Raw genomic sequence first — 27,985 nt, forward strand, 5'->3', positions numbered from 1 at the left:
AAATACACATGTACACTGAGTATACCAAACATTTAAGAACATTTATGAGTTGCACGCCCCCTTTTGCCATCAGAACGGCCTCAATTCGTCAGGGCATGGAATCTGCAAGGTGTTGAAAGCGTTCCACAGGGATGCTGGCCCATGTTGACTCCAATGCTTCCCACAGTTGTGTCAAGTTGACTGGATGTCCTTTGGGTCGTGGACCATTCTTGATACACCCAGGAAATTGTTGAGCGTGAAAAACCCAGCAGTGTTGCAGTTCTTGACACAAACTGGTGCGCCTGGCACCTACTACCATATCCCGTTCAAAGGCACTTCCATTTGTTGTCTTGCCCATTCACCCTCTGAATGACACACATACACAATCCATGTCTTAAAGCTTAAAAATATATTTTTAACCTGTCTCCTCCCTTTCATCTACACTGACTGAAGTGGATTTAACAAGTGACATCAATAAGGGATCATAGCTTTCCCCTGGATTCACCAATCTGTCATGAAAGAGCAGGTGTTCTTAATGTTTTGTACACTCAGTGTGTATGTCTTATTAATTACATTCAAATTTCAAAGTTTATTAACCCATAGGAACTTCTAGAGTCTTCTGAATTCCCTAACCCTCTCCCTTGTCCTGTATACAGGTATGATAAGTACTGTGCGGCTCACTATGCCAACAAGATCTGTGATAAGGGCTGTAACACGGAGGCATGTGGCTGGGACGGCCTGGACTGCTCTGGAGACACCCCTGCTGTGGTGGCTGACGGAACGCTGGTGATCGTAGTGTTACTGCAGCCTGAGGAGCTAATGGGAGACATGAGAGGCTTCCTGCGCTCCCTGGGAACCCTGCTGCACACCAACCTCCGTGTCAAGATGGACGACCAGCAGAAACCTATGTTGTATCCGTACTACGGCCTCGAGCACGACGGCGCCAATGAAGGACAGCCTTCTACCATGAAGCTTAGAGGCAAACGGGAGCTAGACAAGGAGGTTGTCGGGTAAGGAGATGTGTATTTATCCTGTCTCTCCCTCTTTCTCTGTCTCTCTCTCTTTCTCTACAAGATAAGATGAGGTGTGTGTATAGTCTTCCATGTTGGGAAGTAAGACTAACGGAATTTGTGTTTGCTGCAGGTCTAAGGTGTACCTGGTGATCGATAACCGTAAGTGTTCTGAGCGCTCCATGGACTGCTTCTCCAGCACAGAGCTGGCTGCATCCTTCATCGCTGCTGAGTACTTGAAATCTGAGCTGCCCTACCCTGTGGTCTCTGTCAACAGTAAGTCCCTCTCCTTTCTTCCCAGTGTGATTTCTGAGACACCTTTAAAACACCCTAATGGTTGTTACATCAGCACACAATTATCTTTGATCACAGACCTGATTAAACCCACTTATCATGTTCTTTGGTAAGAAATGGACACTCTGTTCCATGCTCTGAATGCAGAGCCCATTTCAGATAGCATCACCTACTTAAGAGTTCCATGTCTCCTCCACCACCAGGTGACCCTACGGAACCCCATAAGCCCCCCTTCCTGCTCTACCTGGCTGTGGGAGCAGCCGTCATCATCCTGCTCATCTTGGTGCTGGGCGTGCTGGCCGCCAAGAGGAAACGCAAACACGGCATCCTCTGGCGCCCCGATGGCTTCCTGGCCAAGAAGGATGACAAGAGGCGAGAACCCGTGGGCCAGGACGACTTCGGCATGAAGTGAGTGGAGAAAAGACAGAAGTTGCGTCTGAAATGGCACCCTATTCCGTGTATAGTGCACTACATTTGACCAGGGCCTGCATACGGTCAATATATATTTATTGTTTTATTAAATTACTGCACTACACCGGGAATAAAGACAAATGTGTACCTCTATTCTGTACCATACTCTAGTATGTTCAGAATGATTCAGAATGGAACTGAGACAAATGTTTGACTGGTGTACCATCATGTAGGGTGTAATTCTCCTGAGCCACACACTGACCTCTTTTTCCTCTCCTCCCTGCAGGAACTTCAAGACCCAGGATGGAGGGATGATAGATGGAGGCCAGAGGTGGATGGAAGAGGAGGCTCCGCCAAAGAAAGTAAGGGTGAGCGAGAAGAGGAACCCTTCTTGGCAGCCATTTTGGGTCAGAACGCTCACCAGCTACTGAGTCGTTCCAGGAAATAAGTGACTTTTGCCTCCCTTTGATATTTTAAGTAGAAATGTTGGACAAATATTGAAATCTGAAAGCCTTGTATATTAAAGGAAGTGCCCTTTTTAATATAGACTATATGTAAAATTAAATAAATCCGGGACATTTTGACATGTCCCTCTAAGCATCCTCTGACTTCTAAGAAGATTTTTAACCCTAAGCCCTAGTTATTTAGTTGTTTTAAAATAGTCATTTCTACAGGTTATTATTAATTTCATGTGATACGTGATTAATTTTAAGGTCAACCTTTTTATGTGAACTGAACTCTTGTTTCCATATGGTGAAAATATTCATTTATTTTTTTTTTTAAATCAAAAGAGACATTGAACAGTCAATGTCCTAGTGTAAAAGCAGGTGAACTGGTTGTACTCTTTTTGTGGTGGAAAATTGAGCAAGTTGAGCATAACACGTCAACCATGTTACCCAGAGTTAGGTTTTATTTAACCTCTTGAGATTGGAAAACACTTTTTTTTATGTGGTCTTTGACAGAAAGGTAGAATTAGGTGAAATCCACAAAGTTACACTACTCTAAAGGCACCTAATTGGCAGAACAACCTACTATACAGTGCCTTGCGAAAGTATTCGGCCCCCTTGAACTTTGCGACCTTTTGCCACATTTCAGGCTTCAAACATAAAGATATAAAACTGTATTTTTTTGTGAAGAATCAACAACAAGTGGGACACAATCATGAAGTGAAACGACATTTATTGGATATTTCAAACTTTTTTAACAAATCAAAAACTGAAAAATTGGGCGTGCAAAATTATTCAGCCCCTTTACTTTCAGTGCAGCAAACTCTCTCCAGAAGTTCAGTGAGGATCTCTGAATGATCCAATGTTGACCTAAATGACTAATGATGATAAATACAATCAAGTAATGTAATCAAGTCTCCGTATAAATGCACCTGCACTGTGATAGTCTCAGAGGTCCGTTAAAAGCGCAGAGAGCATCATGAAGAACAAGGAACACACCAGGCAGGCCCGAGATACTGTTGTGAAGAAGTTTAAAGCCGGATTTGGATACAAAAAGATTTCCCAAGCTTTAAACATCCCAAGGAGCACCGTGCAAGCGATAATATTGAAATGGAAGGAGTATCAGACCACTGCCAATCTACCAAGACCTGGCCGTCCCTCTAAACTTTCAGCTCATACAAGGAGAAGACTAATCAGAGATGCAGCCAAGAGGCCCATGATCACTCTGGATGAACTGCAGAGATCTACAGCTGAGGTGGGAGACTTTGTCCATAGGACAACAATCAGTCGTATATTGCACAAATCTGGCCTTTATGGAAGAGTGGCAAGAAGAAAGCCATTTCTTAAAGATATCCATAAAAAGTGTCGTTTAAAGTTTGCCACAAGCCACCTGGGAGACACACCAAACATGTGGAAGAAGGTGCTCTGGTCAGATGAAACCAAAATTGAACTTTTTGGCAACAATGCAAAACGTTATGTTTGGCGTAAAAGCAACACAGCTGAACACAACATCCCCACTGTCAAACATGGTGGTGGCAGCAGCATCATGGTTTGGGCCTGCTTTTCTTCAGCAGGGACAGGGAAGATGGTTAAAATTGATGGGAAGATGGATGGAGCCAAATACAGGACCATTCTGGAAGAAAACCTGATGGAGTCTGCAAAAGACCTGAGGCTGGGATGGAGATTTGTCTTCCAACAAGACAATGATCCAAAACATAAAGCAAAATCTACAATGGAATGGTTCAAAAATAAACATATCCAGGTGTTAGAATGGCCAAGTCAAAGTCCAGACCTGAATCCAATCGAGAATCTGTGGAAAGAACTGAAAACTGCTGTTCACAAATGCTCTCCATCCAACCTCACTGAGCTCGAGCTGTTTTGCAAGGAGGAATGGGAAAAAATCTCTCTATGTGCAAAACTGATAGAGACATACCCCAAGCGACTTACAGCTGTAATCGCAGCAAAAGGTGGCGCTACAAAGTTTGAAATATCCAATAAATGTCGTTCCACTTCATGATTGTGTCCCACCAAAAAATACAGTTTTATATCTTTATGTTTGAAGCCTGAAATGTGGCAAAAGGTCGCAAAGTTCAAGGGGGCCGAATACTTTCGCAAGGCACTGTACATAATGGCATTGAGTCAGTGTCTAAAAATCTCTCCTCCTTTGCCTCCCTCTCCCCCAGACTGAGGACAAGCCCCTGCTGCCCATGGGTGTGGATGGAGGAGTGGACAGACGGGAGTGGACCCTGCAGCACCACAAGGCTGCTGACATCTCTCTCACTCCACCACAGACTGATCTGGAGGCAGACTGCCTGGATGTCAATGTCAAAGGACCAGGTAGAGTTTAAGATTGAATATGATTGGTGTCAATCAAGTGTAAGGATACCTAACTGAGAAGTGATTGCTGTGTGTTTTTTGACTGACCAAATGGCAAACAATATTTTCCAGATGGTTTTACCCCCCTGATGCTGGCCTCTCTACGAAACGGAGGGGCATCTGATTGCGGCCTGCAGGCGGAGGAGGAGGAAGAGAGCGGGGGAGATGAGCCGGGACCCAACGCCATCTCAGACCTCATCACCCAGGGTGCAACAGTCATGGCCCAGACAGACCGCACCGGGGAGACGGCACTCCACCTGGCTGCTCGCTACGCCCGGGCCGACGCCGCCAAGAGGCTGCTGGACGCTGGGGCAGACGCCAACGCTCACGACAACATGGGTCGCACCCCTCTCCACGCTGCTGTGGCAGCCGATGCCCAGGGAGTGTTCCAGGTGAGAGGCTAGAAAAATACTCATTGGAGCAGCTGAAAACTATTCCTCGTACTGCGCTCACATGGGCACCAGTTCAAAAATCTTATTGCAGTCTTTTAAATGTTATTTTGAAATCATCACTGTATGTTTAATGTGGGTTTATTTAATGGAAAATAACTTGAAATATACTGAATAAAAATATAAACGCAACATGCAACAATTTCAAAGATTTTTACTATGTTACATATAAGGAAATCATTCAATTTAAATAAATGATTTAGGCCCTAATCTATGGATTTCACTTTACTGGGCATAGGTGCAGCCGTTGGTGGGTCTGGTCAGAATAATCAGATTGTGATGTCATTCTGTGGGCCAAAAGCTCTATCCCACCTGAACAGATTGAAATTCCAGGTGTTTTTATATTTAAAAAAATGTTTTGGCTCTTACAATAAAAGGGCATTTTCATCATTTTTGTTTTAAAATTCATTGTTATTACAACTTCAGTGTGGAAATATCATTAATATGCAATATTCAGAAATCGTTTCGCCATATCCTGGTTGCTAAATTTCGAATAGTTTGCCTAATTTCAGTTTGTGACAAAACAAGAAATGTATAGTGTAGAGAATCATTGTACCATCTAAACCACTGTTAAATATATACTGAGTGTACAAAACATGACAGAGGGAAAAAAGTTTGACTGCACTGCCCCTTTAACACGGTTCCCCTCTCAGATCCTGATCCGTAACCGGGCCACGGAGTTGGATGCCAGGATGAATGATGGCACCACACCTCTGATCCTGGCTGCCAGGCTGGCTGTGGAAGGCATGGTGGAGGAACTGGTACATTGCCACGCTGACATCAACGCTGTCGACGACCACGGTGAGCACTGGCATTGTTTTTACATGTATATTGTATGATTTTACGTTGGTTTTATACAGGTAACCCATTGGGATTAGAGATTTGTTCTAAACTGAGATTACGTTGAGAGCAAACAACAAGCTGCACAAGAACTCACTACTGTAATGGTCCAGGTTACAGAGTGGCTCAGTGACTCGTGTTTGCATCTCAATGTGAAAAAAACTGTTTGCATGTTCTTTACAAAGAGGGCAACAGATGCTACTGAACCAGATGTCTGTGTCAGGGGAGAAGCTCCAGGTGGTATCTGATTTGAAGTACCTTGGCATCATACTTGATTCCAACCTCTCTTTTAAAAAGCATGTGAAAAAGGTCATTCAGATAACCAAATTCAACCTAGCTAATTTCCGATTTATACGAAATTGTTTGACTACAGAGGTAGCAAAACTGTACTTCAAATCTATGATACTTCCCCACTTAACATACTGCTTGACTAGTTGGGCCCAAGCTTGCTGTACAACATTAAGACCTATTCAGTCTGTCTACAAACAGGCTCTCAAAGGGCTTGATAGGAAGCCCAATAGCCATCATCACTGTTACATCCTCAGAAAGCATGAGCTCCTGAGTTGGGAAAATCTTGTGCAATACACCGACACATCTTGTATTCAAGATCCTAAATGGCCTGGCTCCCCCTCCACTCAGTATTTTTGTTAAACAGAAAACCCAAACAAATGGCAGCAGATCCACAAGGTCCGCCATGAGAGGTGACTGTATAGTTAGTTCCCTTAAGGAAAAGCACCTTTAGTAAATCCGCTTTCTCTGTGAGAGCTTCCCATGTCTGGAATACACTGCCATCAGACACACATAACTGCACCACCTATCATACTTTCACAAAATGTATGAATACATGGCTAAAGGTCAATCATATTTGTGAACATGGTCCCTAGCTGTGTATTGCCGCTTTCCATGTTGTCTGTAGCTTGTGAGGTGTGGAAACACTTTGTTGCTTTTATGAATTTTGTCTTGCTGCTTTTTGTTCTATGTTGCTCTGTCTGTATGCTACGTCTTGCTTGTCCTATGTTGCTCTGCATGTGCTCACTGCTCAATGATTGTCTATATTGTAATTGTTTTTAATAACCTGCCCAGGGACTGCGGTCGAAAATTAGCCGGCTGGCTAAAACCGGCACTTTTACTGAAACGTTGATTAATGTGCACTGTCCCTGTAAAAATAAAATAAACTCAAACTGTTCAGTAATACTTAAATAGGAAATGTTGTTTTAGTGATTTTCTCATTGAGCACTGCCATACAGGGCAATAATTAGGAAAGACCTTAGAACCTTACAGTCCCATCTGTGCAAAACATAGTTCTGAGATGTTTTTATTTTTTTTAACCTTTATTTAACTAGGCAAGTCAGTTAAGAACAAATTCTTATTTACAATGACTGCCTAGGAACAGTGGGTTAACTGCCTTGTTCAGGGGCAGAACAACAGATTTGTACCTTGTCAGCTCAGGGATTTGATCTAGCAACCTTTCGTTTACTGGCCCAACTCTCTAAACACTAGGCTACCTGCCCCCCCTATTAAGTATTGTTTTCAGATCTCAGAACTGTTTTGTAGTGAATTCTTCTTTCATAACCCATTAAGGTCCTCACCTTTTATAGGTACCTAAAGTGCAGATTATCAAAATCCTGAGACATTTGAAGATCTGTTTTTTTCAGGGGGATGCAATTGAACCTAAATAGAACCTTATGGCTATGACATGTCAATCTGGGTTCAGCCACAAGGTTCTTTCTGAATTAGACAGAAAACTGTAGCTATTTGAATACATGATACATTATAGAATAGCATTATTTTACCAAGACAGTCAAGACACATCAAATACATCAAGAAATGTAATATGATAATCAGACAAATGACTGTCATTACTGAATGACTATGTGACAACGTCATTTACTTGTTTTTTTGCTTACGTGCCATTATTGCTGACTAGACTAGCCCATACATGGAGAAAGATGGCAAGAACGTGTGCTGATTGGTCTGTCTATTTGTTCAGGCTTGTGATTGGATTGCAGATAGAACCTTATAGTGGCAAGATAACTTTTTAGTTTTTCATTTTTCTCACTTAAAATTAACTATCAAACATTTGACGTCACAGACATATGAAGAACCATCTAAAGATGAATTGTGTGATTTTAACTATAAAAAAAAAAAAACTAAAAGTCAACCTTATAGTCCCATTGTTTCAATCTTGCTCTCAATGGAGCCCAGTTACCATTACAATTCCATTAAAGCTGGGTCATGAGTTTGTTGCGGTTTTGTCATTTGCATTTCGGTCATGCCATTACTTGAGGACCAACCTTCTCAAAAAAATAAAAAGTGGGCAGTCAAAATAGTTTTGTGCCATAACAGAGCAATTTGCATGTCTGTCTTTGACTCATATTCCTCTCTCTCTCAGGTAAATCTGCTCTGCACTGGGCAGCTGCTGTGAACAATGTGGAGGCCACTCTGGTGCTGCTGAAGAATGGAGCCAACAGAGACATGCAGGACAACAAGGTTTGTACTACCTCAGTTTGCATTTCACTTCTACCTTGTATTGCACATGTTTTCAAACCTCAAAAGTAGTCTTTAAGTCAAGCTACAGTGCATTCAGAAAGTATTCAGACCCCTTCACTTTTTCTATATATTTTTAAGTTTCAGCCTTATTCTAAAATTGATTGAATACATTTTTTCCTTCATCAATCTACACACAATAATACCACATAATGACAAAGTGAAAACTGGGTTTTAGAATATTTTGGGAAAAAATCATTACAAAAATAACTTATTACTAAATTATTCAGACCCTTTGCTATGAGACTCGAAATTGAGCTCAGGTGCATTCTGTTTCCATTGATCATCCTTGATGTTTCTACAACTTGACTGGAGTCCACCTGTGATAAATTCAATTGATTGGACATGATTTGGAAAGGCACACACCTGTCTATATAAGGTCCCACCGTTGACAGTGCACGTCAGAGCAAAAACCAAGCCATGAGGTCTAAAGAATTGTCCGTAGAGCTCTGAGACAGGATTGTGTCGTGGCACAGATCTGAGGAATAGTACCAAAACATTTCTGCAGCATTGAAGATCCCCAAGAACACAGTGGCCTCCATTCTTAAATGGAAGAAGTTTGGAACCACCAAGAATCTTCCTAGAGCTGGCCGTCAGGGAGGTGACCAAGAACCCGATGGTCACTCTGACAGAGCTTCAGCGTTCTTCTGTGGAGATGGGAGAACCTTCCAGAAGGACAACCATCTCTGTAGCACTCCACCAATCAGGCCTTTGTGGTAGAGTGTCCAGATGGAAGCCACTCCTCAGTAAAAGGAACATGACAGCCCGCTTGGAGTTTGCCAAAAGGCACCTAAAGTATTTTCAGACCAAGAGAAACAAGATTCTCTGGTCTGATGAAACCAAGATTGAACTGAATGTCAAGTGTCACGTCTGGAGGAAACCAGGCACTGCTCATCACCTGGCCAATACCTTCCCTACGGTGATGCATGGTGGTGGCAGCATCATGTTGTGGGGATTTTCTTCAGCGGCGGGGACTGGGAGACTAGTCAGGATTGAGGGGTAAGATGAATGGAGTAAAGTACAGAGAGGTCCTTGACAAAAACCTGCTCCAGGGCGCTCAGGACCTCAGACTGGGGCGAAGTTCCACCTTCCAACAGGACAACAACCCTAAGAGCACAGCCAAGAAAACGCAGGCGTGGCTTTGGGACAAGTCTTTGAATGTCCTTGAGTGGCCCAGCCAGAGCCCGGACTTGAACCCGATAGAACATCACTGGAGAGACCTGAAAATAGCTGTGCAGCGACGCTCCCCATCCAACCTGGCAGCGCTTGAGATGATCTGCAGAGAAGAATGGTAGAAACTCCCAAAATACAGGTGTGCCAAGCCTGTAATGTCATACCCAAGAAGACTCGACGTTGTAATCGCTGCCAAAGGTGCTTCAACAAAGTACTGAGTAAAGGGTCTGACTACTTCTGTAAATGTGATATTTACGTTGTTATGGGGTATTGGTAGATTTCAGAAGAGGCGGAAAAAGTATTTATTCCATTTTAGAATAAGGCTGTAATGTAACAAAATGTGGAAAAAGTGAAGTGGTCTGAATACTTTTTGAATGCACTGTATGTCCCATATTCTATCACGAGGATGATCTTTTATTTGCTTGGTACATGCCTTCATGGCTTGTTTCTCCTGTTGTGTTCCTTCAGGAGCAGACCCCGTTGTTCCTGGCAGCCAGAGAGGGTAGTTTTGAGGCAGCCCAGGTTCTGCTGGACCACTACTCTAATAGGGACATCACAGACCACCTGGACCGGCTGCCCCGCGACACCGCACAGGAGCGCATGCACCATGACATCGTACGTCTGCTTGACCAGTACAACCTGGTCCACAGCCCTCACAATGGCCCCAACCACATGGGCGGGGGACACTCTTCCTTGGTCTGTGGAGGCAATGGCGCTGGCTACATGGGCATGCGCCCCGGACCCCAGAGCAAGAAGAGCAGGCGCGGCGGGGCAAAGGTTGGAGGGGTGGGTGGGGCTACAGCAAAAGAGCTGAAAGACATGAAGGCCAAGCGGAGAAAGAAGCCAACGGGAGGAGAAGGGCCTGCAGTGGGAGGAGCCAGTGGCAACGGCACTAAAGCTGCAGGAGGGCTGTCGGAGAGCTCAGTCACCATGTCCCCTGTCGACTCCCTGGAGTCTCCACACTCATACATAGGAGATGCTGCCTCCAAAACGACCAACTCTCCTCTCCTGGGCAGCCCCTCCTCCAGGCCCCTGCTGCCCCCAGTCAGCCACATGCTGGGCCAGCAGCAGAGCTGGGTGGGCTCGAAGCATGGCTACGGTGGCCACATGTTCAACCTCCTCCCCCAGCAGATGGGCAGTGGCCACCCTAGCATGTCCCAGCACCATGGCCAAGGCATGCTTACCCCTATGAATGTCACCATGAGCCGTGAGCAGCTGCCTCCCATTGTTACCTTCCAGATGATGGCGCCGGGGGGCGGGCAGGCCCTGCTGAAGCAGCCCCAGCCTGGGCAGGTGCAGTCCCAGGGGCAAAACCAGGGCCAGCCCCAATCTCAGCAGGGCCCTACTCACCTCCACTGCACCCAGGGCATGTTGTACCAGATGACCAACATGAGCCTCCAGCACAGCCTGTCTCACAGCCTCCCTCACCCCCACTCCCATGGCCTGGCCCACGGCCACGGCATGGTGCAGGATGGCCAGTCCCGCCAACAGCTCCCTCCCTATCAGGCTATGCAGAGCCCCGTGGATAAGTACCCAACCCCTCCTTCTCAGCACAGCTACGTAACTGCTGGCTCGGAGGGCACCACCCCGGGGTATCCGGCTCACCCGCCCAGCGAGCACCCTTACCTCACCCCCTCCCCTGAGTCCCCTGACCCCTGGTCCTCCTCCTCCCCCCACTCCAACTCAGACTGGTCTGACGTCACCACCAGCCCCACCCCCCTGGGGAACCCCCATGCACTGCCGCCTCTCCGCCACACACACATTCCGGAGCAGCTGCAGCCGCAGTCCCAGCAGACACAACAGAACCCCCAGCAGCCTCAGCGTGGCAACATGCAGGTGTTTGCATAGACAAGAGGACTCTATTAAAGTGCCCAACTCTTAAATGCTTTGTTGATCTTTGTAGTTACAACACTTAAACTCTTATCCATCACTTGTTTTTGTCTTATCGTCTCTCTGGTTACTGTAATCACTTTTACACTTCATTGTCACACGATTTTCTTCAATTTTGCACTTAAAGATAGTGTATAGTCTTGTATGTGTATTGTCAACTAAAACCAAAAACTGTTTAAGTACCTTTGACATTTAAAAGTGACGGATCGTCAGAAATCAAACAAGGAACCAGAGCCAAACGGTGATCATGTAAGGAAAATGGACTGTTCAAGAAGACACCAAGACAGAATCGACATTGGATATTGCCTAACTCTGCTTCTTATTGTCATCCCTCTTGGGACGTTTCTTTGGGCTGAGACTTATTTTATTTAAAAAATTAAGGAAATAATTGCTCATTTAACATGCCTTCATTTTCATTCACTGTTTTATGTAGACTTCTGCCAAGGACATAGGGTTTCATTGAAAATTAACTTGGCTTTTTATATGATGGGTAATGTTCGCTTATGTTAAGATGTGTTCACTAAGCGAAGACTGCCTTATGGATTCGTATTATGGAATGTATCTGATTAGGATGTGGTGATGCTATTTGAGGGACTATTGTGTGGTTAGAAACACACACACAAGCTAAAAACATGCAGATACATCTCTTCAATGTGTGGTTCTAAGCTAAACTGTGGTGTAAATAGTTGTCATGTACACTGAGTATACCAAACATTAGGAACACGTTCCTAATATTGAGATGCACCCCTTTTGCCCTAAGAACAGACTTCTTGATACACACAGGAAACTGTTGAGCATGAAAAACCCAGCAGCATTGCAGTTCTTGGCACAAACTGGTGCACCTGGCACCTATTACCATACCCTGTTCAAGGACATTTGCATTTTTTGTTTTGCCCAATTCACCCTCTAAATGACACACATACACAATATGTCTCGAGGCTTAAAAATCCTTCTTTAACCGGTCTCCTCCCAGCTACACTGATTTAAAAATATATTTTTTTAAGTGATCATAGCTTTCACTTGGATTCACCTAGTCAGTCTATGTCATGGAAAGCAGGAGTTCTTAATGTTTTGTACACTCAGTGTAAGTTCCTGTATTCTTTTTCATTATTGCCTTTGTTACAGTGTAGCCTCTGTCTCTCCCCTACACTTTAGGGAGGATGTCAGTTAGTGGGGGCTGTGGTGTTCTGTGTCAGGAGAATCTGTGTTACTGAAGAGTTTAAGATGTATGGTACAGTTATGGATACAAAAGAAAAGATTGACTGAAATACCAAATTAAAGAAAAAGGCATTGTTTGATGTTGCACTGTCACTCTCCATGTTCTCTCACCATGGGGGTTTCACTCTGGTGTGTGAAATAAGACGAGGACAAAGATGCTTTACATTATGTTACTAAGTCAATCACTTTGATAGAACAGTTGAGCGTTGAGGTACAGTATTTCTTCCAAAATCATGTAATCACTTTTTTGCTTAATTACAATCAGTGTATTTGTGTATCTTTTTTGTGATTCATAAACCAAGTCGTTTAAGATAAAAAACAATTGTATAATGAGTTTTTGTCGTCCTAATGTTTCTCATATGACCACAGCCTTATGTGAATGCTCTGTGATTACAGACAATCATTGATTGTTTCTATTTTGTAAATGAAACATCAATGTCTCCAAGACCAAAGTGATTCATTGCAAATCCATGACATTGGTGACTGTTGAAAGTGTTCTTTGGAAATGTTGCATTTTGGAGGTATTGTCTAATCAAAGTGGATTATTGTTACAATGTATTTGAAAGATTAATATGGCTTTGACAGAGCAAAATCCAAATACAGTCAATGATTATTGTTATACCTTTTATTTAACTAGGCAAGTCAGTTAAGAACAAATTCTTATTGTCAATGACGGCCTAGTGTTAACGACAGCCGTGGGTTACCTGCCTTGTTCAGGGGCAGAAAGACATTTTTACCTAGTCGGCTCTGGGATTCGATGTTGCAACCTTTCGGTTACTAGTCCAACGCTCTAACCACTAGGCTACCTGCCGCCCCGTCACACATGGTAAGGTATCATTTGAGTGCCTTTATGAGAACTACATACTAAAGTCCTTTCCCATTCCCCCTATCTGGCACTTAATATCCCCCACTACAAATGACTTCTGATGTACTATCCACATAATCAAATCAGCAGAGCTCGTGAAGCATGGTATTTACACCTAAATGCCGCATTATGCAAGGCTATGTTTTTTACGTGCTGTATATAAACAAGTTTTGTATGTTTATACTTTTTCTGCTAACCAAATACATACACGTTATATGAAGTAGCTTCCCCTCATATTTGTATGATGAGGAAAATATGCCTGTTTATAAAGAACAAAACCTGTCTGATTTGAAATAAACTAAACAAATGATACATATTATAGATCTAAAATGTCTGACTTTATTTCTGTATATCTGCCTATTGTGCACGTATGTGCCATTCTCATGGTAAAACACAGGAATTGTTTTTCGAAATAAATGAATAAATTGTTCAAAACAATGCAACCGATTTGTTTTCTGTATTACACTATGACATTGAACCAATTCCCTGATAAAGCAAATCAAGGGCATTAATATGGAGTTGGTGCCCCCCTTTGCTGCTATAACTTCTGGGAAGGCGTTCAACTATATGTTGGAACATTGCTGTGCGGACTTGCTTCCATTTGCCACAAGAGCATTAGTGAGGTCGGGTGCTGATGTTCCCACAAAGTTGCAGTCACACATCGTCTAGAATGTCATTGTATGCTGTAGCGTTAAGATTTCCCTTCATTGGAACTAAGGGGCCTAGCCCGAATCATGAAAAATAGATCCAAACCATTTTTCTTCCTCCACCAAAGTTTACAATTGGCATTGGGGCAGGTAGCGTTCTCCTGGTGTCCGTCGGACTGCCAGATGGTGAAGCGTGATTCATCACTCCAGAGAACACTTTTCCACTTGGCAGCGAGTCCAATGGTGGCGAGCTTTACACCACTCCAGCCGACGCTTGGCATTGCGCATGATGTTTTTAGGCTTGTGTGCGGCTGCTCGGCCTTAAAAACCCATTTTATGAAGCTCCTGACAAATAGTTTTTATGCTGACGTTGCTTCCAGAAGCAGTTTGGAACTCGGTAGTGAGTGTTGCAAATGAGGACAGACGATTGTTACGCACTACGCTCTTCAGCACTCGCCGGTCCCGTTCTGTGTGCTTGTGTGGCCTTACACTTTGTGGCTGAGCTATTGTTGCTCCAAGACGTTTCCACATCACAATTACAGTACTTGTTAACCGGTGCAGCTCCAGCAGGGCAGAAATTTGATGAACTGACTTGTTTGAAAGGTAGCATCCTATGACGGTGCCACATTAAGTCACTGACCTCTTCAGTAAGGCCATTCTACTTCGAATGCTTGTCCATGGAGATTGCATGGCTGTGTGCTCGATTTTACACACCTGTCAGCAACAGGTGTGGCTGAAATAGCCGAATCCACTCATTTGAAAGGTTGTCCGCATACTTTTAGTGTAGCATAGCCGCTTCATGTAAAAGTGGAGAACACAGTAAAGACCTAATTAATCCAAGTATGTATACAGTAACTGCATACGTGGAATGTGTATGAAAGTGGGCATTGCGAAACAAGTGGGAGGCTCAACACCAGTGGGTGTGTCAAACTAACAGCTAATTGGGCAGATTGGTTGCCACTCAAGACTGTTTTATGTGGCTGCTTCCTTCCTTGTATCCTTTTAGCTAAGCAGGTTAGGATCATTAACGTGGCAGGTTAGGAATACTAACATGGCAGGTTAGGAGAATTAGGGTAGCAGGTTAGGAGAACTACCCTGGCAGGTTATAAGAATGAGGTTAAGGTTAGGAAAAGCATCTGCCCAATTAGCTGTTAGTTTTCAATAGACCCACTTGTCACTTATGGGCATGTGGCAGCACTGTAGGATGTAGATTCCAAGATGTGGGACGTGTGCAGGAGGACACGGGACAGAGAAATGCATAGTTTCGGTGAGAAAAGTTGTGTGTGTCATCTGTACAGGTGCCCATGTTGCTGGGGATCTGCGATGTCTGGTGCGAGGGAGGCAGGTTGAGGTGGCCAGGGTCAGAGTAGTGCAGAAGATGTCGTATGCCGAGACAGTGAATATAGTAGAGGAGTGTGGATCAAGGGTGAGGGATTCTGAGAGGATCCCTGTGAATAGTAGATATGTGCCAGAACAAAGAGGGATAGGCCAATGGGTGATACATTTCAGTAAGGTTGGCTTCCTGGTGTTCATAGCAATGGTCATCAACTGCCGCAGAGATGGAACGTAGTCACAGAAAATAGATGTTGTGGTGGCAGCTGCAGAGAAGTACTTGGAAGTACGAGGTTTGTATTCAGGAAAAAAAATATATATTTACAGAGTGTGTTGAGTGGTATTGTACCATCCTCTCATGTTGTTGGCCTGGGGTAGGGTCAGATAGGGTTACTGTCCTCTCAGGTCTTTGGCCTGGGGTAGGGTCAGATAGGGTTACCGTCCTCTCAGGTCTTTGGCCTGGGGTAGGGTCAGATAGGGTTACCGTCCTCTCATGTTGTTGGCCTGGGGTAGGATCAGATAGGGTTACCGTCCTCGCAGATTGTTGGCCTGGGGTAGGGTCAGATAGGGTTACCATCCTCTCAGGTTGTTGGCCTGGGGTAGGGTCAGATAGGGTTACCGTCCTCTCAGATCGTTGGTCTGGAGTAGGGTCAGATAGGGTTACCGTCCTCTCAGGTCGTTGGCCTGGAGTAGGGTCAGATAGGGTTACCGTCCTCTCAGGTCGTTGGCCTGGGGTAGGGTCAGATAAGGTTACCATCCTCTCAGGTCGTTGGCCTGGGGTAGAGTCAGATAGGGTTACCATCCTCTCAGGTCGTTGGTCTGGGGTAGAGTCAGATAAGGTTACCATCCTCTCAGGTCTTTGGCCTGGGGTAGGGTCAGATAGGGTTACCATCCTCTCAGGTCGTTGGCCTGGGGTAGGGTCAGATAGGGTTACCATCCTCTCAGGTTGTTGGCCTGGGGTAGGGTCAGATAAGGTTACCGTCCTCTCAGGCCTGGGGTAGGGTCAGATAGGGTTACCGTCCTCTCAGGTCGTTGGCCTGGGGTAGGGTCAGATAGGGTTACTGTCCTCTCAGGTCGTTAGCCTGGGTTAGGGTCAGATAGGGTTACTGTCCTCTCAGGTCGTTGGCCTGGGGTAGGGTCAGATAGGGTTACCATCCTCTCAGGTCGTTGGCCTGGGGTAGGGTCAGATAGGGTTAAAGTAGTGGAATAAGGGGGTGGGTTTTATTGTTTGCCCTTTTCTCATTTTGTATCAAAAAGTGTAAAGGATTTATCAAATCAAAATCAAAATTTATCTGTCACATGCGCCAAATGCAACAGGTGTAGTAGACCTTACAGTAAGGTGACCAGATTTGTGAAATGAAAACCGGGGACATTTCCAGTTCGGTGGTTAATATATCATTAAAATATCCAATGTAAAAAAGGGGGACAATTCCGGTTTCATGTATTTAGTCTAACAGGCACATTGTGATAGAGAAAACAACTATATTACAGAAACACTAGACAAGACAGAACTGTCCGATCTGAACAGCCATTCAGTGGTCCTGCTAGAATAAGAGCAGAAGACAACATGAGCAAAATGTAAAAAACAGACAATAGTATATGTGAAATACTTAACATAATAAAGAAAAAAGATGCTGATGAGATTGGTAACTACATAATATACTTATACCAACCTAATCTGTATATTTCTCAGAAGAATGTATTTTCTTCAGGATTGCTCTGTCTTTGGCCAGCTTCTTCATGGACTCCTGGCAGGGGAGGTTAAAGTTTGTCTTCACAATAAGCATGGCCTTGATGGTAGGAACAGTGAATCTATTTCTTGCTGCTGTCCTTAGATCATTCATTTGGGAGAACACTCTCTCGACTGGTGCATTACTTCCAGGTAAGCACATGACAACAGATGCTAATCAAGCCAGGTTAGTGTGTGGGATGTCGTTCTCTTTGAAGTGGGTAACCACCGTGCTCCATCTCTGACTAAGCGGTGTCTCAGATGTTTTCCATTCTTCAAGCGATCCCCCCTTTAGGAACTCTTGCAGGCCAGTAACTTCGTCACATCCTCATTGATGGTCACATTGGGGCATTTTTCCTGCAGTGTGGCTGCTGCCTTCTGGATTTCTTCACGCAGAGGTTGCCTTTTTAAAAGGAGACCATGTAAATCTTTTAGATGATCTGTGTGCTTTCCCCATGCTTGCAAGTAGTTCACAGCCATAGTGAAGAATGATTGGGATGTTTTGAGAAAGCTTTCTTTTTGACATGGCTCCATTTTCCTCTGCCTCTCTCAGAAATCCTCTGACCAAAACTGGAATGAAGTTTTCATCACGTCTTGCAGTCAATTTTGCCTCAACGTTTCTCAAAATTGCAGCGGAGTTCACAGCACAGTGGTCCTGGCCTCCAAGCATCTTGATCGTGTTACTGAATGCAGTCAAGTTTCCATCGACAAAGGCCAGCCAAAGTTCAGTCAGTGGATCTTCGAACATTGTTCGCAGGACAACAGGGCATTTGTCTTCAGAAATAAAAAGGATTTCAATGGCACATTTTCAGCACTCTTTCTAGAGCAGAGAGCATGGACATCCAGCGAACATTGCTGTGACCTAAAATATTATGGTACTCCTGGCCAACAAACTCACAAAAGCCCTTCAGTCTTTCTACTCTGACGGTGAAAATATGAACATATTCAAATATCTTTGTGAGCAGATACTCAACATCATATCCAAAGCTGTTCTGGCCGTGTTATGAATGAAAACCTAAGCCAATCACCTCCCACTGCAGAGCATTTTTGGTATTTGTTGTCTTCAGAGAATGTTTTCCAGGTTACATTTTTGGATGACCACCAGGACCTCAGCTGCAATTTCCTCTGCTGTTTCTCCATTCAATTCAACAAAATCAAGCAGTTTTGTTTCCACAGATGTGCTGCCATCATATATCTTATAATATCTGACTACTATTGGCAGCAGTTTTACATGTCCATGATTGGACGCATCAATGGACAGGGACACAAATTCAACCTGGTCTAGGTCCTGTGTTACCAAAGTAGTTGCCCATGGTGCTAACACGTTACTCACTATGGCGTCACATTTTGTTATAAGAATAACAAATGCTTAAAAAGTAGCAGTAAATAACATTACTTTAGTTCATTTGGTGGCAGTAATGCAACATATTGGATGTCAACCGTCATTAAACTCCACAGAAGAAAAATAAGTCACTCTGCCAGTCTCCGACACTGACGAACAAGCCTGTCATCATGGGTTTTCAGTAGAACCCTGTCCACCCATCCAGCAGGTGGCAGTAAAGGGCGAGCGGAAGGTTAGTTCTTGATGTTCTTCTAATCAGATGAGGAAGTCAACAATACTGTACAAGTCGTGTTAGAATACTCATACTAACATACTGTATACTACATACTTAATGAGTATATACTACATACTATTAGTTCATTTTAGTATACTGTAAACGAATGGTATCGTTCATGTGTTGAGCGGACTAGAGCTTCGCCTGTCTATCAGAAGTTGATGCTGTTGCTATGCAACCTCTTGCTAGCTTGTTAGCATGACAAATGACTAGCCAGACATTTTACGATTTTGGGTGTGTTGGTAAATTCAATCTGGAGTGCCAGAGTGCGCTCTGGGCGTTCATAAATCATTGTCAGATTGTCAGTTCATAAATTCAGTGTTTTGCTCTCGGAACGCACACTGGGAGCTCTGGCCAAGGGGGGTGGATCGAGCGTTCAACGGCAGTCAAGCACCCAAGCGTTTCAAGGCTGTGTTCAAACAATGATTTTTCAATGACCAGCTCAATTAATCCTTACCAATGTGACAATGAGTCGTCATAATGCTGCATAAACTGTACATTAGCCCAGGGGCGTTGGCAGACACAATGTAAGTAACTTCAATTATGTCCCCCTAATTTCCCTGAATACCTCTGTTGATCGTACAGCTGTTGCATGCAGTAATCATGAGCCTATGAACCAGAGTTATACCAAATATGTTCTATGTATGCGGAGGACTCAACACTATAGACGTCAGCTACTACAGCAACTGAAAAGACTGCAACATTGAACAAAGAGCTGCAGTTAGTTTTGGGAATGGGTGGCAAGGAATAAGTTGGTCCTAAATATTTCAAAAACTAAAAGCATTTATTTGGGACAAATCATTCACTAAGCCCTAAACCTCAACTACATCTCGTAATGATGTGAAAATTGAGTAAGTTGAGGTGACTAAACTGCTTGGAGTAACCCTGGATTGTAAACTGTCATGGTCAAAACAGTAGCTAAAATGGGGAGAAGTATGTCCATAATAAAGCGCTGCTCTGCCTTAACACTATCAACAAGGCAAGTCCTACAGGCCCCAGTTTTGTCGCATCTAGACTAGTATTCAGTAGTGTGGTTAGGTGCCACAAAGTGGGACTTAGGAAAATTGCAGTTGGCTCAGACCAGGGCAGCACACCTTTAACATATTATCATGATAAAACATTAATGACATGCATGTCAATCTCTCATGGCTCAAAGTGGAAGAGAGATCGACTTCATCACTACTTGTTTTTGTAAGAGGTGTTGACAAACTGAATGTACCGAACTGTCTGTTTGAACTACTGGCACACAGCTCGGACACCCATGCCACCAGAGGTCTCTTCACAGTCCCCAAGTCCAGAACAGACTATGGGAGGCACACTGTACTACATAGAGCCATAACTACATGGAACTCTATTCCACATCAGGTAACTCATGCAAGCAGTAGAATCAGATTTAAAAAACAGGTAAAAATACACCTTATGGAACAGCGGGGAATGTGAAGAGACACACACAAAGGTACAGACACACGCATTGGGATATTGTTGTATAGTGGTATCAAAGATTTTGTATTGTATATGTAGTACTGTAATGTTATATGATGTACTGTTTTATCTTTATAATTATATGTAATGCAAGTGCTTTAATATGTTTGGACCCCATGAAGAGGGATCGCTAATAAACGTTGGTTAGCTACTTACAGACACAAATGAGAGAACACTTCACTCTGACCATTTTACTCGGCCTAAGCAGGGCTGGTTCGGCAGTTTTCCTGTTATCCAGAGCGTTGGTGACTAACTGTGTTGCTGGCAACAATATAATTCCGCTTTTTTTGCCGACGTTTACTGACACCGGCCATATTCAACCGGTATTCACCAGTTATTCTGGCTCTGCCACACTCAGATGAGAGCACTCTGAAATTGGAGTAGATAGCCGGAATTAACAATGTCCATTGAAACGAGCAATGGCTATACCACTTAACCTAAACTCACCCCATTCCGTACAAATGTGCGCAACCGCAACATTCAAATGAGGCTACAAAGAAAACTAATGGGACTGAAGAGACTGTGTTGACTTCAAAATCGGGAGTGTGAACTAGGTTTCTATTCAAGCGTTGATCGACATGGTAATGGATCTAAAGTTGAAAGAACTTTACATGACCTACACACTGTCCGTTACATCGTGGCGTGTCATGTCGTAACGTCTGTCTTACAATCTCTCTCCACCAGGTGTAGCACTTCTCTCATCCTTTAAAAACGAGACATGGACAGTGACGGGGTAAGGGGAGGTTACCTAGTCATTTTTTGCGTCATCATTGCATGTGATCATCATTCTCAAAGCCGCTGTTTACTTCTAAGATCACTTTAGCACCCTAAAGACTCAATAAAATCAATTGGCACAAACCTTCAAATAGATATGTAATGACACATTATATAAACTCTTTATAGTGTTTTATTTACATTTTAGAGGCGATAAGGTGATAAGTTGGACAGATCGAGTGAAAAAAAGCAATTTTCCCACACGACATCTCTCCTTCTTACTATCACGCATTAGTTTCACTTCCCCACCCGCCATTTTTAAAAAGACCCGACGGGGCTCATTGCCTGCTTGAATTATGCAGAAACGGGCAGTGTGTAGGTCATGTAATTGATTCTGTTGGAAAGGGGAGAAATTGTGCTTTACAGTGGTATTGACATTACCGTTGATCTGGAAGTATTACGTTTTTGGGGCTCTAAAATAAAGCAATTGTATGGACCAAGGCGATGTACGAGTTTACGTTAGCTAATAATGTGAATAATCACGTCAATAAACGTTGGGTAGTAAGATAGCAGATAGTTAATATACTGCCTGGCAAGTTTGATGTAACATTATTAGTAGCCAACTAGAGTTAGGTAACTAGCTAACATAAGCGGTAAGGATAGCATTGCTAACAAATTGTCAGCCAACGTAACTTATTTGAAAAATTGCTCAACATTTGTCATAATTAGTTAAAGCAATTCATTTGTATCCGCTCTCGTCGGACTTTGCCTGCATATTTTTCCTCCATTTTCTTCAAATTTGAAAACGTTGAAGCCACGTCCATTTTCGGAAGACTTGCATTATGGTCCGTAAAAGCACGGAAATGGTGTCCACTGCTTTTTTTTCTTATTAACAACAAATCAATACAGAAAGTACACGAGGGAACAAGTATATATAGATTATATACAATGGACATCGAGCTAGGGGGTACAATATCACATTACAATTACACAAGGACCTTAAGGGACATACATACACTTACAATTCTAACCGCTTTTTTGTTAGAAGAGTATTTAACTGCCTTAAAATAGTTCAATTTCTTTTTGTAGGGTAAGAAAATGTTTTTTTTGTTTGTAAATTTACATTTGTGTATATGAAATGTGGCCAAAAGAATAATGAAATTAATTACATAAAAATGTTTCAGCTTATTTATATTGTATGTAAAGAATCTAAGCAGTACATCTCTCCACAATAGTGTAAAATCTTCATAAATGTGTTCAATTATAAATCTACTGATGTCTTGACACAGTTTTCTTACATGAATACAATGCCAAAAAAGATGCAACACTGTTTCTGGGTGGTCATTACAAAAGGAGCAATTTAAGTTGTTTTCCTTAAACTTCTTCATATAGTGGTTGGCAGGATAATATTTGTGAATAAAAACATTTTTACATTTTGTTAACAAGTAGGTATGTGTGTGGCAACATCCAAACTTTTTTCCAACAGATATTATCAATAAATCCATTCTAATAAGGCATGACATAAGGTATAGATAGATACAACATCCTGCTGAAACAAGGTTCGTATCACTGTTGTTGAATGGACCAAAAGAGAAACAAATCTTTCCTACTGATGAGTCAACAGGGTCAATAGAAGGTAGGCTCGGAGGGTCACTCTGAATAACAGAGCAACACCTGAGGGAATAGCATCTAAAACAATTGCAAAATCTTTAGGTGTTACAGGGACCTTGTAAGAATTCCTTATAACTGAGTAAAATACCCTCTGCATTTACCAGTTGGCTCCCCAATAGGATATTATTTTGGAACCAATATTCTAAAAACAAAGAAGTATTTTTATACAATATATCCCGATTATTCCATATTATATCTGTGTGGAGAAAAATTGTGTTTATAAATTAAGGACCATGACAAGAAAACCTGCCGATGAAAAGCAGAAAGTTTCACTGGAATTTTGTCAATATTATAATTGCAAAACATGAAGTTAAGGCCACCAAAAGTAGAGAAGACATGATGAGGACATGGTGTCCACTGCTTGTATACTTCGTATTTTGGCGAATTTAGTACACATCCGGGAACTTTTGGCATACTAACTATATCCATATTATGACCAATAAGCATACGATATACTCACGTCACAAATAGTACGATTAGTATGAGTAATCGAACACACCTCAGTAAAATTATACGAAATGTTTTTGATTTAGCTAGCGATGTCTTTGCACCTTTAGAATAGTTACCGTAATAACACAGACAACAATTATGGTATTATGGACAATTACGTCGGTATGAAGGGGCAATGGTAGAATACCGTTGCTGTGAGCCAGCCTGGGTAAATGGACGAGAGGACTTGAACTAAGACAGTACAATATGGTTTAGAAACTCTGCTTGAAATGTGTGGCTAACAGACCTCTGAGGTAATTAGCTACTCAGGGCAGCTAACGTTAGATAGCTTGCACTACAACCCACACTTCAAGAATTACGGCTCAAGTTAAACTTTTGTATAACCCAGCTAGCTTCTTCCGGTGCCACCAGGTAGGTATGCAATCATTGCATTTTAAAACTGGGTGAGAATGATGAGTCAGTGGCGCTGGTGATGAACGTGAGAAGACGCCTGTATAAACTAGCTAGTCAACTTTATAGGAAGGTGTCACTTGTTTTGACTGTAATTAAACGGAATAAACAAAAGTTGAATTATTAATTTAGTCATTGTTGACTTTCTGTCATTATGCATGTTGCCTGACTTTTGTCTTTAAAATCATTGAAAAGGTGATTCTACAATCATGGGAATGCCGAACGGACCTTACCTCACTACAATTAAAAGTAAGTTTATCTTTGATGAACTAGGAAACTGTCATATATGGTATCTGCTGGTGCCCCTGGTCTTGCGGACAAATAGAGCATTGTGTTGCTGTTTTTGAGCCAGTAGGAGGCCAGCATGTTTGTCTGGCCACAGTGTCAGTGTAAGCTAATTGTTCTTCACACCACTGAAGCTTGTCTCCAGTGCCCAACCACAGGAGCAAGAGTTGCAGCCATTTGGCCCATTGGTCCTTCCTTTGAATGTTTTAAGACTGCCCCCTCACCTTGCAGTGCCTAACTATTATCTCCTCTCCCTGCAGACCAGAGTGACCCTGCTGTCCTCAACATGGTGTCGTCCAGGCTGAAGTACCTGTCTCTGTGGGTGCTGGTGTTCCAGACCACCTTCCTGGTGCTGACCATGCGCTACTCCCGCACACTACAGGGGGACGGCCCCCGCTACCTGGCCTCCTCTGCTGTGGTGGTGGCTGAGCTCATGAAGATCCTCACCTGTGTGCTGCTCATATTCAAGGAGCACAGTGAGTGTCCTCACAGAAAATACAACTGTTTAAAAATATATGTGCAAGTATACATTTAGGGAAGCTGACCCTCCTTTTGTCTCCCTCTCAAGTTTCAAGTTGTATTAGTCATATATGTACATGATACACATGGCATACACTGTCCAATGAAATGCTTTCTTCTCTCACTCTCCTGCCTGGCTGTGTTTCTCAGGCTACAATGTTCGGGCTCTGAACAGTATTCTGAGGCAAGAGATCACTCACAAGCCGAAAGAGACCCTGAAGCTGGCCATTCCTTCTGGGATCTACACCCTACAGAACAACCTGCTCTATGTGGCTCTGTCTAACCTGGACGCTGCCACCTACCAGGTAAGACAACCTGTTATGGAGTGTGTGCACAGGAGGTTGGTGGCAACTTTAATTTGGGAGGACAGGCTCATAGTAATGACTGGAGCGGAATGAGTGAAATGTTTTCCATGTGTTTGATGCCATTCCATTTGCTCCGTTCCAGCCATTATTATGAGCCATTCTCCCCTCAGCAGCCTCCACCGAGTGTGTGTGTGTCTGTTTTGTAATTGTGTGGACACACGCATATGTTTCTGTGTGGGATATCTACTTGTGTCTGGGGTAGTGTACTTTTTATGGTCTCTAATTGGTGTCCCCTGCTTTCCCCTTGTCTCTCTCCACCAGGTGACGTACCAGCTGAAGATCCTCACCACAGCCCTGTTCTCAGTGTCCATGCTGGGCCGGAGGCTGGGTGTGTACCAGTGGCTCTCCCTGCTCATCCTCATGGCTGGGGTCGCACTTGTGCAGGTAAACTCTACTCTAACTCCTTTACAATCCACTTTTTTGAAACCTGCATTTACACACTTCAGTGCCTAAATTGTTTTAGTGCAAGTGTGTGTGTTTTTGTGTGTCCGATGTCTAGTGGCCCTCTGAATCCCTCGGGGCCCCTGAGAAGGAGCAGATGTCTGAAGGGTCCCAGTTTGTGGGCGTGGTGGCGGTGCTGGTGGCCTGCTGCTCCAGTGGCTTCGCTGGGGTTTATTTTGAGAAGATCCTCAAAGAGACCAAACAGAGCGTCTGGGTCCGCAACATCCAACTGGGTCAGCATGAAAGGTTTCTACTATAGTAGGGTTTTCTTGCTATAAGGGCATTTTTCATCCCAGAATTACCCCATTATTTTTAAAGGTATGTTGTTTATGACAGAGCTCCAGTATCTCTACCGGGTCCTTGAAAGGAGGTTTTACAGTGTTTTTTTCCTTTTCACTGCACAGAAACCCTGTTTGTCTCTCAGCTCCTTTTCTGCCAAATGAGTCTTCCTGCTGAGTTTATTTTTACCTCTGAACGTGTGAAGCGTGTGTTAATTCTCCTGTGATTCATTTCCTGGTGTGAACTTGTGCTAGTTTCCTGTATCAAGTGTATGTACAGAGAAGAGACTTGATTCATCCTCATAAGGAATGGATGAGTGTAGTGTTTTTGGCATGAATGTATTCATGTCTATGCATGTAGACATGATTTGTCTTTGATTTCCAGTCAAGCACCACAGGTTATTGTTTTTTTGATTAATGCGGGCAGGGTAATGCTAAATCTGCTTTCCTATCAATCCTACATCAGTTCAAACTGCCATATCATCTGACCTGTGTGTCTGGCTGTAGGAATGTTTGGCCTGGTGTTTGGTCTGATGGGGATGTTTGCATACGATGGGGTGAGAGTCCGAGAATCTGGGATGTTCAAGGGATACAACACAATCACCTGGACAGTGGTGGTTCTGCAGGTACATCTCACTATTCACTTCACCTATCAGCTTTAGGTCAAATTTAGCCAAATGCAATACTAATTCGCAAGCTACCAATGAGGAGAAATAATGTTCCGTTTTTTATAAGTATATGGTTTCAGAGGCGAGAGTGTTACCCACTTAACCAGACTCCGGTCAAATAGTATTCTGTTTTCAGTGAAAAAGCTTGTTCTGTTAATATTGCAGAATGAATATTGCCATGCCTCTTTACTAAGGGAATATTGCTTGATCTGATTCCAAATGTATAAGCCTAGCAGTATTATAGTGTCCGTTTTGCCCAAACTACCCCACTCTGCTCATCCAGTCCATGTCTGGTGTGTGTTTCTCTAGGCACTAGGAGGGCTGGTTATAGCAGCTGTCATCAAGTATGCAGACAACATCCTGAAGGGCTTTGCCACGTCACTCTCCATCATCCTGTCAACACTCATATCCTACTTCTGGCTTGAGGACTTTGAACCCACAAGGTACACACATTCTAGCCAGGTTATTTCAATTTCCTATTTTAATGTCCCTTGGCTCTGACACGTGTAATGCTGTGTTTTTAATTTATTTGTGTCCTCTCCAGTGTGTTCTTCCTTGGTGCAGTACTGGTCATCGTGGCCACCTTCCTGTATGGCTACGAGGATAAGCCATCCCCCAACTCCAGCCGTGCCTAGAGGACATCACCGAGGACCGAAGGGGATGTCAGGGAAGAGAAAAGAAGAGGAGAAGAAAACAGTGGAGCAGAAGAGAGAAAGGAGGAGCGAAGGACACGAGCCTAGAGGCATTGTTGACATGGGCCTCAGACACTGTGGCCGTGTTTTCACAGGCAGCCCAATTCTGATATTTTTCCCACTAATTGGTCTTTTGACCAATCACATCAGATCTTTTTCAGAGCTGATCTGATTGGTCAAAAGACCAATTAGTGAAAAAAATATCAGAATTGGGCTGCCTGTGAAAACGCGGCTATATGTAAACGCCGGTACGATGCCTGTGTAAACGCAGCCCAATAAGTTCCTTGACTAAAAAAGTGTGATCAGGAAGTTGCCACCACAGAGAAATAGACTCATGAGTCATGACCAAGCTCAGCAGTGTACTGGACACACCTGCCAGGCAGGTTATTGCACTGGGTCAAAACTGGTTGGGTAGGGGCCCTGTCTTTATATTATTGTCATCATCTTAATAATGAAGATGGATAAAACAAAGACACAGGCAGGGAAGTTTTCTGACTTGTGCATTTCCCTGAAGGCCATAATGTTCACTCATGACTTGTGACAATAGTCCGGATGTGTTAGACTCCACAGACATACTGATGAACTATGTTACTGCTTCACTGCTGTAGACCTCTGTACTTTTCCACGCATTGGCGTAATGTGATTTGTGTGTTATTTGGGGAAGTGGGGAAGGTTGACTTTATTACTGTATTTACCAATCATTAGGAACACGAAGTCCATAAAGGAAATGTTTCCTACGTCAAAGACGAGTGTATCATTCTATATCACGACTCGGTTGTAACATTGTGCGTCATATAATGCTCCCTTGTAGAAGTTTTACAAGTGCTCTGAGCCATGATATGAACACACACAGTCAAACGGATGCACTCCCTATTGTTTTTGCCACTAATACATTTTCTGATTGAGCGCATATTGTACATAACACCCATGAACTGTCAATGTGCAACTGAGGGGGGAAATGATTAGGTTTGCAGAGGGATTTAAATAGGTTCTATAAAAAAGACACATTTTACTTGAATAATTTTATTGAATTAAAAACACTGCTTGCATGCAAAAGCTCCCACCCATCCATTCTGAAACCCTGTAAAGTACCACCCCATGTTGTCCCACTACATCCTCCAGTCCGAGTCATTCTGTTTTCAGGCACA

General features: G+C 43.3%; 2 protein-coding genes across 9 annotated transcripts in view; both read left to right on the forward strand.

The window, feature by feature from the left end:
* The window catches only part of LOC110521493 (uncharacterized), a 56,612-nt gene extending 42,676 nt beyond the window's left edge, over nt 1-13,936 (forward strand). For 2 of the 4 annotated variants that reach the window (XM_021599078.3, XM_021599080.3), the window contains exons 26-34: nt 636-989; nt 1,123-1,265; nt 1,487-1,691; nt 1,981-2,062; nt 4,324-4,477; nt 4,589-4,908; nt 5,619-5,766; nt 8,198-8,295; nt 9,994-13,936. In XM_021599078.3, coding sequence (XP_021454753.3) covers nt 636-989; nt 1,123-1,265; nt 1,487-1,691; nt 1,981-2,062; nt 4,324-4,477; nt 4,589-4,908; nt 5,619-5,766; nt 8,198-8,295; nt 9,994-11,373 — 2,884 coding nt within the window. In that variant the 3' untranslated portion in view covers nt 11,374-13,936. The remainder of the gene's footprint in view (nt 1-635; nt 990-1,122; nt 1,266-1,486; nt 1,692-1,980; nt 2,063-4,323; nt 4,478-4,588; nt 4,909-5,618; nt 5,767-8,197; nt 8,296-9,993) is intronic. The other 2 variants (XM_021599079.3, XM_090231464.1) reach the window with 1 other exon arrangement.
* Nucleotides 13,937-18,787: 4,851 nt separating this feature from the next.
* On the forward strand, nt 18,788-27,893 carry LOC110521496 (UDP-N-acetylglucosamine transporter). 5 transcript variants are annotated; one of them, XM_021599084.3, is made up of 9 exons: nt 18,788-19,349; nt 23,785-23,838; nt 24,135-24,350; nt 24,544-24,698; nt 25,020-25,142; nt 25,258-25,432; nt 25,985-26,103; nt 26,455-26,588; nt 26,690-27,893. In XM_021599084.3, exons 2-9 carry the CDS (start codon nt 23,799-23,801, stop codon nt 26,778-26,780), a joined length of 1,053 nt encoding a protein of 350 aa, XP_021454759.2. In that variant the 5' UTR covers nt 18,788-19,349; nt 23,785-23,798; the 3' UTR covers nt 26,781-27,893. The 5 variants fall into 5 exon arrangements, with proteins under 5 accessions (XP_021454759.2, XP_090087592.1, XP_021454758.2 ...); XM_021599083.3 differs by lacking the exon at nt 18,788-19,349 and adding an exon at nt 23,144-23,550 and having other exon boundaries at nt 26,690-27,581; XM_090231466.1 differs by lacking the exon at nt 23,785-23,838 and having other exon boundaries at nt 26,690-27,581.
* The last annotated feature ends 92 nt before the right edge of the window (nt 27,894-27,985 follow it).

The sequence above is a fragment of the Oncorhynchus mykiss genome, chromosome 4, assembly GCF_057628025.1.
Source record: "Oncorhynchus mykiss isolate SJ-2025 chromosome 4, ASM5762802v1, whole genome shotgun sequence".
Classification (NCBI taxonomy): Eukaryota; Metazoa; Chordata; class Actinopteri; order Salmoniformes; family Salmonidae; genus Oncorhynchus; species Oncorhynchus mykiss.